Raw genomic sequence first — 13,046 nt, forward strand, 5'->3', positions numbered from 1 at the left:
CAACAGCAACTACTTACAGATTGCGACCTCAATCGAATTAGCAGCACAGACATGCCATGATGATGAGCGTATTGATTGGCTTTGTGGTGTTAGTTGAATCTTGCCCCGCCTTGATCCTGGAGGTTCACTTCCTGCGTCACACCACTGATGTGTGCAGGTACTGAAGTAGAGATACCAACACGTAGCGACACTTCCTAAAATCAAGGAATCGGCTTGGTGCTGATGTAACACTCAAAACTTGTTACTTTTCTGCTTGCACAGGCTGTGCGTCATTTGCTACTAATGTACTCCCACTATGCAATGTCTCTGCAGAACTGCGAACTGTGCACACGAGAAGCGAAACCAGGTAGGAATAGCGTTGGCTTATGTTATCGTTATCTTGTAGGAGGAGCCAACGCATACAATTTGCATGCAATTAATTGGTTGGGGAGAGTGCTACAAAGAAACAGGATAGGAATACAACAAGCAGCACAAGCAGCATGCAAGCACATAACCGAACATGCCTCTAAGACCGTTGTAGTAAACACCTTTTGTCTATGATACTTCAAATTTAACCTACAAACAATTGTACTATTGGTATACGTCAAGTGTCCACCATAATCGAGTCAACACTGTACAAGTCCCTTAGCTCTACTGGCAATTCGCAACATTGTTCACACAAGCTTGAAGTTTCTGAAAATTAGTATATGGCTTCACAAAGCTGTCGTCATTGATCGAGAGCCTTTGAGTTTTGCCAAAGTATTTCACCACACCACTGATCAAGTACTCTCCTCCTTTGAGCAAAGCTCGACAGGGACAAGTCGTGCTCTCATTGACAATGAATTCTTGATTTGATTCGTAAACTCGATCTGGACCATAGAACTTTTTCCATACCATCACAAGGTAGCCTAAATATCCATTAATCGTTGCTTCATCGTGATCAACTGATATGGTGACCACTACAATTTCAAACAAAACGTCAGAATTTTGGCGCTAGCTTCAGTAAGACAGACTTGAGTGCGGGAGTGGGTGCAAACACACACACACACACACACACACACACACACACACACACACACACACACACACACACACACACACACACACACACACACACACACACACACACACACACACACACACACACACACACACACACACACACACACACACACACACACACACACACACACACACACACACACACACACACACACACACACACACACACACACACACACACACACACACACACACACACACACACACACACACACACACACACACACACACACACACACACACACACACACACACACACACACACACACACACACACACACACACACACACACACACACACACACACACACACACACACACACACACACACACACACACACACACACACACACACACACACACACACACACACACACACACACACACACACACACACACACACACACACACACACACACACACACACACACACACACACACACACACACACACACACACACACACACACACACACACACACACACACACACACACACACACACACACACACACACACACACACACACACACACACACACACACACACACACACACACACACACACACACACACACACACACACACACACACACACACACACACACACACACACACACACACACACACACACACACACACACACACACACACACACACACACACACACACACACACACACACACACACACACACACACACACACACACACACACACACACACACACACACACACACACACACACACACACACACACACACACACACACACACACACACACACACACACACACACACACACACACACACACACACACACACACACACACACACACACACACACACACACACACACACACACACACACACACACACACACACACACACACACACACACACACACACACACACACACACACACACACACACACACACACACTACTACTACTATTACTACTACTACTGATAGTTATTGTTATGTAGTAAGTAGTTAAATTAGCAAACTTTTGTTATGTGCTCAGCTTTCTTGTTAATGTTGCGGTTTATGTCATAGTGTTTTAGTAACTACTACTACTACTACTACTACTGAAGAACATGATGTATTTGAATAATAAACAATATGGCATGACATAAAAAGCAACATAACTATATCTAGGAAGACTATATAACTAAACATGAGTCATCACTACTACTACTACTACTACTACTACTACTACTGCCTCACTAAGTAGATTGTGACGTTGACTTAAGTGGGTTTGTTTAATTGAATGGATTGATATAGTGTTGTGTTGAGTGCCATTGTAGTGGCTTTTGTAGTATGGGCATGACCGGTGGATGCTTTTGCTGAGTAACTACTACTACTACTTCTACTTCTACTACTTTTTTTTTAGTAGTAGTAGTAGATTACTCAGCAAAAGCATCCACCGGTCATGCCCATACTACAAAAGCCACTACAATGGCACTCAACACAACACTATCAATCAATTCAATTAAACAAACCCACTTAAGTCAACGCCATAATCTACTTAGTGAGGCAAGCCTCACTACTATTACTACTACTACCACTACTACTACTACTACTACTACTAGTGCAGTGTTCAAAATTCGCAAAAATGTTTAGTCGGCAAACAAATTTAGCGTCGTCCTTGGAGTCCCAACCATGCAAAAGGAGTTGTTCTCGAGTTTACAAAGTAACATAATGTACAATATTGACACAGGTGCATTTCATTCTCTATATCACTCCCTGTGGCAAGTCTTCTTCATCCTACGTGAGACTACCCCCTCTCCTCTGCACTTTCTACATATTACACTACACTACACTTTCTCAGTCATAGTCATAACCTCTTATGTAAACACCCAAGAAGGCCAAGTTGCTTGTAATTATTAGTCATAACAAGCTGTGAGAACTGTAGCAGAATGCAGCTAATGAATTGCGCACTATACTTCTTAGTTTAGTTTTCGCACCGCTAAATTGAAATGTTTTCTGTCCCAGTTTCATCTTGTTGCAAAGCAGAACTTCATTCTCAGAAGGCATTGTAAACCTACCTGTCTAATTGCCTTATCAGTTTTCAATTAATTAGGTAGCATTAGTTTATTCTAGCACTACCCCACTGCGTCTGTGGTATATGGTTTGGATTCTGATTGCCCGTTAAACGCACTCAATCTAACTTGTTACCTAGTAGAATAAGCCTCATGACACACTTACTACAATTATTGAATACACAACACGCTAAGACAGGCAGGATTAAAGTATCTAATCACGTTACACTGTGATACAGAGAAGTGGGAGTCTCACGCAAGGTTTGGCAACTAACCCCTTAGAGTCTGGTCACCAAACGGTAAGTGGTAGTCGCCAATGGCGACTAAAACCCCCAATTTCGAACACTGTAGTAGTAGTAGTACTATTACTGAGGAAACCTGGTGTATTTCAATAAATCGTACTACATGTATACATGATGATGATGATGATGGCATGTCCACTGATAACAGTGATGACTCTCTGTAGTGTCCTCTGTGTCTCTGATGGGATTTAACACCTGCTTTTGAACAGCATTCCTTGCCACAAGATTGGCAAACAAATGACTTGTTGATAGAAACAATTTGTTCTTTCCGTTTCTGACGTTGAGCTTGAAGATGTCTAATAGATTTTCTTCAAACTGTTGGAGTGATGAATGGCAGAGAGATCTCCAGTTTGTTCTATCCCTGGATAGTTTCTCAAAATGCAGTAAGTCAATCCCACAAGATTTCATATTAGCCTTGATAGAATCTTTATAATGTAATTTAGGACATACATACATGTATAACAACAAAACTAGTTATTGTTGACAGTTATCTAAAGCGTCCTTCTGCTGTTGCCAGCAGAATGTTGCTGTCATTTGCTGAGCCTCTGAACGTCACCCTAGATCAGACAGGATGCACGCTCGCTCATAGACGGGCAAAGCTAAGGCAGTAGCCAATCCAGTTGAGTGTTTGGCTGTACAGTGTGTTTTTCTTGTAAGATAGTAAGGAAGTTAATCTCTTCAAGAATGTTCTGGTGATCTTGCTACATTCACCTGTGCAAGACAGTATGATTGGCATGAAAGAAGCTAGTTCCACTGCCCAAAACCCGCTTCTAATATTTCCATTTTCCTCTTGTTCCAGATTTCTGTAACAGGATGCAATTTTGTTTGTGCTACTATCACTAATACTTTCTGTCACTGCCATAACCAGCCACGCTACCCTGAAATAATCATAAGGGGACAAAGCACCTAACTGCTACATGTCTCCTTTCACTTCGTGATGTTGTTGTCATGGTGTACCAAGAATCATCCAATCGGGCTAATTTTTCAGATTTTTTACGCTGTCTCACCAACGCTTTTGAGGGCCTCCTGGTGGTCATGAATGGTGTCGTCGTAAGATACCAGTATTGAGGCAAATGCTTAACCTTCGTTCTTCATGCAAAATTTTTAGGCTGAAAAGCTCTCAAGACCTCCGCAGTAACATAATCTACAACTGAAAAAGGTGACACCATAGGACAATGTCCTGAGCCCAACATCATCCTAATCCTAGCATGTGAGTGTTGACCGACACTGCCAAATGCTATGATACCAAAGTTCAATGAATAGAATAATTCTAAGTCAATATCATAATGCCAAGGTAACAGGGAGAAATTCAAACTCTCCCCATTAAACATCACACACACATGCATGCATGCATGCACGCATGCACGCACGCACGCACACACGCACCCACCCACCCACCCACGCACGCAAATGATTATGCCCTTCAGTACTGGAGATAGAACCCCCTGCCTATTTCTAAGTGGAGCTACAGGCACTACTCAGAGTTGCAGGCCATACTAACATACTCTTAGGTGCTTGGCCAGAGTCATCCAAGGACACTGACCTTGGGCAGCCTCGGGCCTGGACCTCAAAGCCCACATGTCACGTGCTGCTTCATGTTCTGCCAAGCCAGCAGTCTTGTCCACACCTTCCCACAACCAGTCAATGACCAGGTAAACGTTTATACTCTTGAGTCTAGCGAGAGGCAATTGCGTATAAGCTCCTTGCCTAAGGGAATTACGCCTGTGCCCATCCCGTGCTTGAACTCGTGACCCAAAGGTCCCAATGTTTCCATTCCCCAAATGCCCGCGCGCGCACACACACACACACACACACACACACACACACACACACACACACACACACACTTGTTGACACGTCAACTTACAAAAATTGTTATCGTCAGATGTCCTCGTCCGTCTTCCACAAGCTTGATCAAGTGTAGTCGTGTGCCGAGTAGAACAGTTAGCTAATCCACACACACATCTTAGTTCTTGAAAATACTACTGCAACAAATTCAGTTACTCACCATCAGGTTCAGGCGCATTTTTTTGATCTGGATGAAAGTAAGTAACACTATAACTTTGCCAACCTTTGTCAGTAAAAACTTGTGCACTTACTGAGACATACAGTACTGCAGTCTTTGAAAGAGGCAAAGTTGTTCTCATTGCCACCACATCCGCTGTAGCGCATTGTCTTGCAAGTCTCTATTGCTTTTTCATAATAGAACCTCTCGGTTGTCTCATTGTGCTTGCATGGACCCACTTTGACAGGATTCAAGCACCAAGCATCTAATCAACAAAAGTACATAAGATTTCACTTAACGACCAGCAGACCAACAAACACAAAGAGACAGAGACGGACGGACAGACAAACAGACAGACAGACAGACAGACACACCAATAGACAGACAAACATACAGACGGAATAAAAGACAGACAAACATAACAACAGACCAACAAACAGACAAACGGACACAGGCCAAAACGCATGCATGAATCCAGATCATAGCTAAACCCTAACACCTCTGCAACTCACCACATTCACATCGTCTGTTACACTCATGTCTCGTCGTAAAGACATTCCTCCCAGTGAAGCACTGACCAAAGTCGAATTGCTCACACCTCGTACGCTGAAGATTGTAATACCAACGTTTTTCAAACGCAGGACAGGTACCACTCGGTTTAGGCAGAGTGCATACACCACCTGAGTAATCATACTATCAGATGCTGCATCATTAGACAAGCAGTGAGCACATACACGTACCATATTCACAAGGTCCATCGTGAGCCTTTTCAATGAGCCTTCCTTCTTCGCAGATTGCTGCTTTCATGTAACATTCGGAATCGTACGTCTTTGCATCTGTACCACACACCTTCCCCGTGGACGATATACAACTATCTGTCGTTACTTTACACACACAATCCTTTCCACGCTGTGCAGTGTTCTGCAATACGCGCCCCAACTGAGCATTGCAAGCTGCAAGAAAAGGAAAAATATATTAATCTAAATATTAGTCAGATTTGTGGAGTCAGTCAGCCAAGAAGGAAATCTCTGTCTCTTAGACTTGACCACTCACAAACGTTCCCACACCTCACTTCACTATAAATTGCGTTAGAAAGCTACCCCTCCTTCTTGTCGCCAAACACAAAGCGCGTACACTTTGATGTCTAGAGAAAACCTTGCATCCCAACTCTTGAGGTCGGAACTCGCAATGCTGGCACTTTGAGCTAAGAGCAAATTGCACATGCCGTTAATTACGTGGCTTTTCAAACGGATCTGTGACAAATTGCTACGTGAAATTCGAAAAAATAATTGCGAATTCAATAGGATCAGTCAAACGTTTGCACTCCGTGTCTTCCTATGCAGAGTGGGTAGGATATCTGGTTTCACTCCCACACACTAGTGTGGTCACGCACAAACCGCCTCCACACAGTAAACCGGTAGCTCGGGTGCTAATGACGACTGCGTTAATCTAATTAGCAAGAGTAGAGCGATTACTCAATCCCAACAGAACCGCTGACTGCAAAGGACAATGCCGTCGATTTCTCCTCGCAAAGTTCGAGCACACACGCACGCACACACGCGCGCACTCACACACACACACACACACACACACACACACACACACACACACACACACACACACACACACACACACACACACACACACTCCGTACTCTTGCACTCTGGTAGATCTGGTACCCATTTCCCCTTTGTACACGTTACTTCTGAAGGTCCGTCCAGAAAGTAAGGATCAACACAATCCAGTCTGTGTGTTCCTGTCGTGCCAGAGAAGTCCGTGGTATGCGAGCCGAGAGTGAAACGAAGGTTTCGTTTCAACTGTCCAAGACGCGTACAGATACTGCCATCATTTCCACTGACAAAAACAATTGACGATGCCACAAACGCAACGAAAGCGAGACCGAGACGCGACCTGGCCATTGTCGTAGAGCAAACTGACGAGGCGTCGACAATTCGATGTCCCGTATTAGTCTGTAGGACGCGGAAATGTCGTCATTTGACCTCCCGTTTCCTGCAAGGTTATTCATCGCGTGCGGTGCACACCTCCCGTGTGTTGGTAACGCGGACGCCGCGATCAAGTGCTCCATTGTTTGCACGCATGTATCGCGGAAATGCAAAACCGTGTTTCGGAGTATTCCGCCACAGAGGTCACACGTTTTGGTTCAGTCTAGATGTCTGTTAGCAAGGATTACGAGAAGAGTCGTCACCAGATTTTGATGAAACCTTTACCAGGGGTTGGTCATGGCCCAACTTAGAGGTGATTTCATTTTCAGGATTGATCCGGATCAGAGTCCGGATCAAAGTTTTTTGGTGCTCTGGCAAGCACAGCCAAACGCTACCGCGTAAATTCGACACCGGTAGTTCCAATTAGCTTAGACTTAACACCTAAATATCCTTCGAATAATCAGTATCGTGGCCACAGGCGTAAATACTAAAATCTCCAGAAAGAAAATAGCGAAAAGTGGCAGCCGCCATGTTTGAGATGTCGTCGAGTCCCGTATGTTTATTGACTTCCCGGATAAGACAGCTGTGCAATGGCACATCCATGGGTTAGTATACTTGTAAATTTGAAAAGAGAAAGATGTCCTAGCCAAATGATGAACCTTGGCAAAGGTATCTATCTCTATCGGAGAGATCTTGCTTTGAAAAGTATATGATATCAAAACATGTGGATCTAAAAATTTTGTATCCAAATTATCACTACTCTCGCTGGGATATCTTGTTTACACTAATTAGTGGTGAAAAGTAGTCTGGATTACCATTGTCAGTCACCAGGTTCTAACCAATTGGGGTGTTTCAGACCTGCTCATGCACATCACAATGTTGAACTAAAGTAAATCTAACTTGCTTTAGAACTAACATTTAACATTAGGTGTTACTACGTAATTGTTCTTGGGTATCATCTCAGCTACAGATTTAACGTTATAAGAGACTGCACTACCGTCTTTCTAGGATTAGCAACAGATTATTTGCTATTTTGGATTACAGTACTGACAGTGAGGATATATCGAGCGAAGCCGACCTGTGCAAAACACGAGTAGCAATTTCAAGTAAAGGAATAGATATATTACTCATCTCGTTGATCAACCTGTACAATGTGCAACAGCTAGTCATCAAGTTATATCCATTTTGTGACACTATGAAGCAGCCTGGCTACTTCAAAAATTGCCGGATGGCATGAGACTAGACTGGTCAATTCTTTTTTTGACATGGCTAAATAATACATTTGGAAAGAAATACTATAGTAATTCAATTACTTTAAAATCAGTCGAAACGCTCATCTTGAATGGTCTGCCCTATTTGGATACCTCTTACGCCTTTTCGGTTTGTTAGCAACAAAGTCTCGTTTATATAATTATGATAATTTATACAATTGGGTTACTAGGCAATTACAGACAGTCCTGCAAATTTTACAAAATGAATATTTTTAAGATCATAATTTTTAAATATTAAATATATTTTTATTGACCAGCATTGGTCTTTTTGTATACCCCCATTGCAGTATTAGTGGGCGTGTTAGCTATACATGGCACATCTTAGCTGCTAATGAAGGGAAGCGATTCCAGGCAAGGGAGGGACTTGACACTAGCTGCTTTGGTCACTTCAGCAGACAATCGCAACTGCAGGAAGAAGCGCTATGCATCTCTCGGGAGGCTCGTATTTTATCTTTGGAGTCTGCCTAACTGTATTAGTCACATTGACATCGACTGCAAAGTAAAGTTTAGGGAATGTGCTTTTCCATAGCATTTCATTGTCATCGTCTCTGCTAGATTCTGTGGAAAACCACCTGCAGCGCCAAAACCAGGAGGGAAACTAAAATTCTCGCCTTCTTCTCGTAGCAATAAACGCATCAAAGGCGGCACATCGGTAAAGTACAGTTGCAAATCAAACTACGAATTGAGAGGAACAAAACGGAGAATATGTATGAATGGTAAATGGATTCCCTCAGAAAAGAAAAAGACTAAATGTATTCTCATCGGCTGCGGCAATTTGCCTCTCACTAATGCAATAGCCTCGACATCTCGTCCAGGTCCTGTTTATCCATTTGGTACAAAAGCATCATACAGTTGCAAGAAGGATTATAACTTCACCGGATCTCGCATAATTCGCTGTCTAGAGACAGGAAAGTGGTCTCCGCTTGACAATATTCCCCGGTGCATAGATTTGTACCCTTGCGGACTTCCTCCTCCTGCACCTCAACCAGGCGGTAACTCGACTGTGACGAGCGACAGCAGGCTTAAATTTCCCATAGGTTTTCGCGTCAATTACACGTGCCCGACAGGATTTGGCCTAGATGGAGTGCCATATCGAATCTGCCTAAAAGACGGATCTTGGAACCCAAACACAAGGAAGCACACATGCATTGGTACGCTTTGTAATACTTATGACTATCACATTTGTTGCAGCGCTTTTTGTTTATTTCGTAGAAGGTTTACTTACTTGTCCTGATCCAGGCATTCCAGACAATGGTTATATTATAGCCACTTCCTTTGCAGTAAATCATATGGCATCGTTTGGGTGCAATACCGGATACGAAAGATTAGGATCTGTTTGGAGAATGTGCACAAAATCAAATGCAAAGAACCCTTTCTGGGATGGACAACAGATTGAATGTATAGGTAACAAGAAACTGACACATGCAAGAAAGAGTTTTATCTAACTTGTGCTTGGATCGATATCTAGATCTTTTCGAGAACCCGGACGTGCTTGCTGCTCGGTTTCGAGAGTCGTTTATCGATAGAACAATATCGTGTCCAAGATCTATTCAAAAGAATATTGTTCCCAGATTGACGATAGAACTAAATCTAGCTGACACCCCTCGATCAACATACCAAGGTCAAATGACTATGGTTCCCAGCTTGACGATAGAACCAAATCTAGCTGACACTCCTCGATCAACATACCAAGGTCAAACGACTATGGTTCCCAGCTTGACGATAGAACCAAAAATAGCTGACACTCCTCGATCAACATACCAAGGTCAAACGACTATGGTTCCCAGCTTGACGATAGAACCAAAAATAGCTGACACTCCTCGATCAACATACCAAGGTCAAACGACGATGGTTCCCAGCTTGACGACAGAACCAAATCTAGCTGACATTTCTCGATCGACATGCCAAGGTAGAACGGTAGTCTTGGGGGAGGGATGCGTAGACCTTATCTTCGCTGTCGATACCTCACTCAGTGTCGCGGTAAAGGGTTTCAAAGAAAGCATCGATTTTGTAGCTACAATTCTTCGTCTTTTTGATCTAAGTCTTGGGACGGAAAGAGTATACTTTATAACTTATGACGTAGAAGTTAAAGTATATTTTAGGTTTAGTAATACTATCACAACAGCAGAGGCATTGGAAATAGTAAAGAACGCAATTTTCACTGGCGGATCAACTTCCGTAAATGTTGCATTTGATTATATTGTGGACGTCATACTATCAGAAGCGAGGAATGACTGCAAGATAGCTTTGTTTCTCTTGTCAGACGGGCAGAATAATTGGGGAGGTAATCCGGAAACAAAAGCCACAGAACTAAAAACAACTTCTAATGTAGAAATCTACACAATTGCTATTGGAGAATCCCAAAAAGGATGGGACTCACTAAAACGAATAGCGTCAGGGCATGATAACTTTTACGCTGTAAGAGAACCTGGAGACATAGAGAAGTTTGCTAGAAAAGCTGTTGAAGTACCCCTAGGTAAGCATAATTGTAAAAGACGGTTACAGTGATCAGCATGTTTGCACTGTGTTCTTTCAGAGTATGGAAAACAGTGTGGTAGAACGGCAGTCAAGGAGAAGAAATGCAGGGACCAACTAGACGATCATTGCAGAAGTAGTTTAGGAGCATGGCCGTGGATGGTGGGAATTTACGCTTTGGGTAAAGGCAAGAACAAAAAGGAAACTATGATTTGTGGAGGTGCACTCATAGGCAACTGTCACGTGCTTACAGCGGCACATTGCCTTAAGCCCGACAATAACACTGCATACAAGAAAGACGACGTGCTGGTTGTTGTTGGTAACACTGATCGATTGGTAGACGAAAAGACCGAGGATACACATAAAGTTGACGAAATTTTGATTCATCCTTCATACAGTCCTATCACGTTGGATTACGATATTGCAATACTCAAACTAAGTTGCAACGTTAGCTACAACCATTACGTAAGAAAAGTTTGTATGCCTGACTGTAACAAGACAACAGATCTGTACAAAACAGGCAAAAAGTGCACAGCAGCCGGATGGGGAGCCACTGACTACCAGGAAGGAGAAGCTTTCCATTTGTCGACGCATCTGCACCACATTGAACTACCAGTTGCAGATAAGGAGGCGTGCAAAGAACTTTCTGAATATCCAATTACACCCAGGATGTTTTGTGCTGGGGATGCATCAGGGGAGAAGGGCGTGTGCAAAGGTGACAGTGGAGGCCCTTTGTTTTGTAAAACAGAAAGTGAACTCGGATGGGTGTTGACTGGAGTTGTCAGCTGGGGAGAAGGATGCAAGCGAGCTCGAAAGTATGACATCTTTACTAATGTCTGCAATAACGAAATCAACTCTTGGATAAATGAGAAAATAGAACAGCACTCGTGCAGACTTTGCGTCGATGAGTCCGACTGCAGCTGCCAGGACAGGCCATCAATTCATGTGGTCTAATCCAATCAACTTCCCGTGGAGTATTTCTCAAAGAACGGGCATTAGTTTAGGCATAAGAACGAAAGACAGTGATTGACACAGTCATAGTTAGTTCACTGTTTTGTACTACTGACGTGTTGCATTATATAATGCTTCATTGATTGCATGCATGTTCGCAACAATCACAAATTGCTGTTGTTGAAAAAAAGAGTTTTAGCTGTAGGCCTCACGTTTGCACTGCAATTAATGTTTTTAACATCACAATGCTGCATCTATTAAGATAGCTATATATACAACCTAGCTAGATATGGATATATGGCATGTAAATTTTCAATGTTGTATGAAAGTTTTGATTCAATAGCGGATTAGCTAGTTGATGGACATACAGCATACTAGCTAGACTAGGTATATATCATAAAGTTGAAACATCAAATCGACAATATCGATTATGAAAACTATAATTAAAAGATAGTCCTACTCAAGTTGCACACTTGCAGAATTGGTAAACAATGCGTAAATATTAATTAGTAGATGCCACATAATTTATATAGTATTACACGTATTACAAGAAAATAAATTCAATTGCTATAAAACTTTATAATTGTTAAACGACTTACACCATTAACAGAAAAAATTAGAATAGGATTTATGTCTATCAAACTTCAACTGTACACAGCAAATGGAGACATTGCAATTCACTGCTGGGTCTCTGCCAAAGTTAAGTACAAATAACTGTATTATATATATATATATATATATATATATATTAATATCAATCAATCAAATTTTATTAAAACATTAATTAACATAAACAGTAGAAGTTGACTTGAGCTGTTTTAGTTCCTAAACTGCATATTTGAGGATGCAGTGATCAGACATGTCAATATTGATCGGCAGATTTCAAATAATCGGATTTCTGGTAATACAAGAAGATAACATTTAATTGCTACCAAACCTTTTGTTTGGTTTAAACGACGAATACCATCAACAGAAATATAATTAGAATAGGATGTGTGTCTGTCAAACTTCAAATTTATAC

The 13,046-nt window shown here is 42.2% G+C and overlaps 2 protein-coding genes across 2 annotated transcripts; one reads left to right on the plus strand and one right to left on the minus strand.

Annotated features, from left to right (window-relative positions):
- Nucleotides 1-514: 514 nt before the first annotated feature.
- LOC134198181 (papilin-like) lies at nucleotides 515-7,342 on the minus strand. The gene is made up of 7 exons (XM_062667519.1): nucleotides 7,040-7,342; nucleotides 6,126-6,338; nucleotides 5,898-6,065; nucleotides 5,480-5,650; nucleotides 5,389-5,415; nucleotides 5,248-5,328; nucleotides 515-938 (listed from the first exon to the last, which is right to left on the minus strand). Exons 1-7 carry the CDS (start codon nucleotides 7,302-7,304, stop codon nucleotides 631-633), a joined length of 1,233 nt encoding a protein of 410 aa, XP_062523503.1. The 5' UTR covers nucleotides 7,305-7,342; the 3' UTR covers nucleotides 515-630.
- A 1,621-nt stretch (nucleotides 7,343-8,963) lies between these two features.
- LOC134198420 (uncharacterized) lies at nucleotides 8,964-12,229 on the plus strand. Its single transcript, XM_062667811.1, has 5 exons — nucleotides 8,964-9,098; nucleotides 9,155-9,750; nucleotides 9,812-10,003; nucleotides 10,068-11,075; nucleotides 11,136-12,229. The coding sequence occupies exons 1-5, from the start codon at nucleotides 9,022-9,024 to the stop codon at nucleotides 12,026-12,028; spliced, it is 2,766 nt and encodes a 921-aa protein (XP_062523795.1). The 5' UTR covers nucleotides 8,964-9,021; the 3' UTR covers nucleotides 12,029-12,229.
- The last annotated feature ends 817 nt before the right edge of the window (nucleotides 12,230-13,046 follow it).

This window comes from Corticium candelabrum, chromosome 2 (assembly GCF_963422355.1).
Source record: "Corticium candelabrum chromosome 2, ooCorCand1.1, whole genome shotgun sequence".
NCBI classification, from domain to species: domain Eukaryota; kingdom Metazoa; phylum Porifera; class Homoscleromorpha; order Homosclerophorida; family Plakinidae; genus Corticium; species Corticium candelabrum.

Coding starts and splice junctions, on each gene's coding strand:
- LOC134198181 (XM_062667519.1), bottom strand. CDS start 7,304: ATGGCCAGGTCGCGTCTCGGTCTCGCTTTCGTTGCGTTTGTGGCATCG. Junction 5,651..5,897: donor TAACAGACGATGTGAATGTG/GTGAGTTGCAGA, acceptor TTTGTTGATTAG/ATGCTTGGTGCTTGAATCCT. Junction 5,416..5,479: donor CTGCAGTACTGTATGTCTCA/GTAAGTGCACAA, acceptor ACTTTCATCCAG/ATCAAAAAAATGCGCCTGAA.
- LOC134198420 (XM_062667811.1), top strand. CDS start 9,022: ATGCATCTCTCGGGAGGCTCGTATTTTATCTTTGGAGTCTGCCTAACT. Junction 10,004..10,067: donor ACAACAGATTGAATGTATAG/GTAACAAGAAAC, acceptor ATCGATATCTAG/ATCTTTTCGAGAACCCGGAC. Junction 11,076..11,135: donor AGCTGTTGAAGTACCCCTAG/GTAAGCATAATT, acceptor GTGTTCTTTCAG/AGTATGGAAAACAGTGTGGT.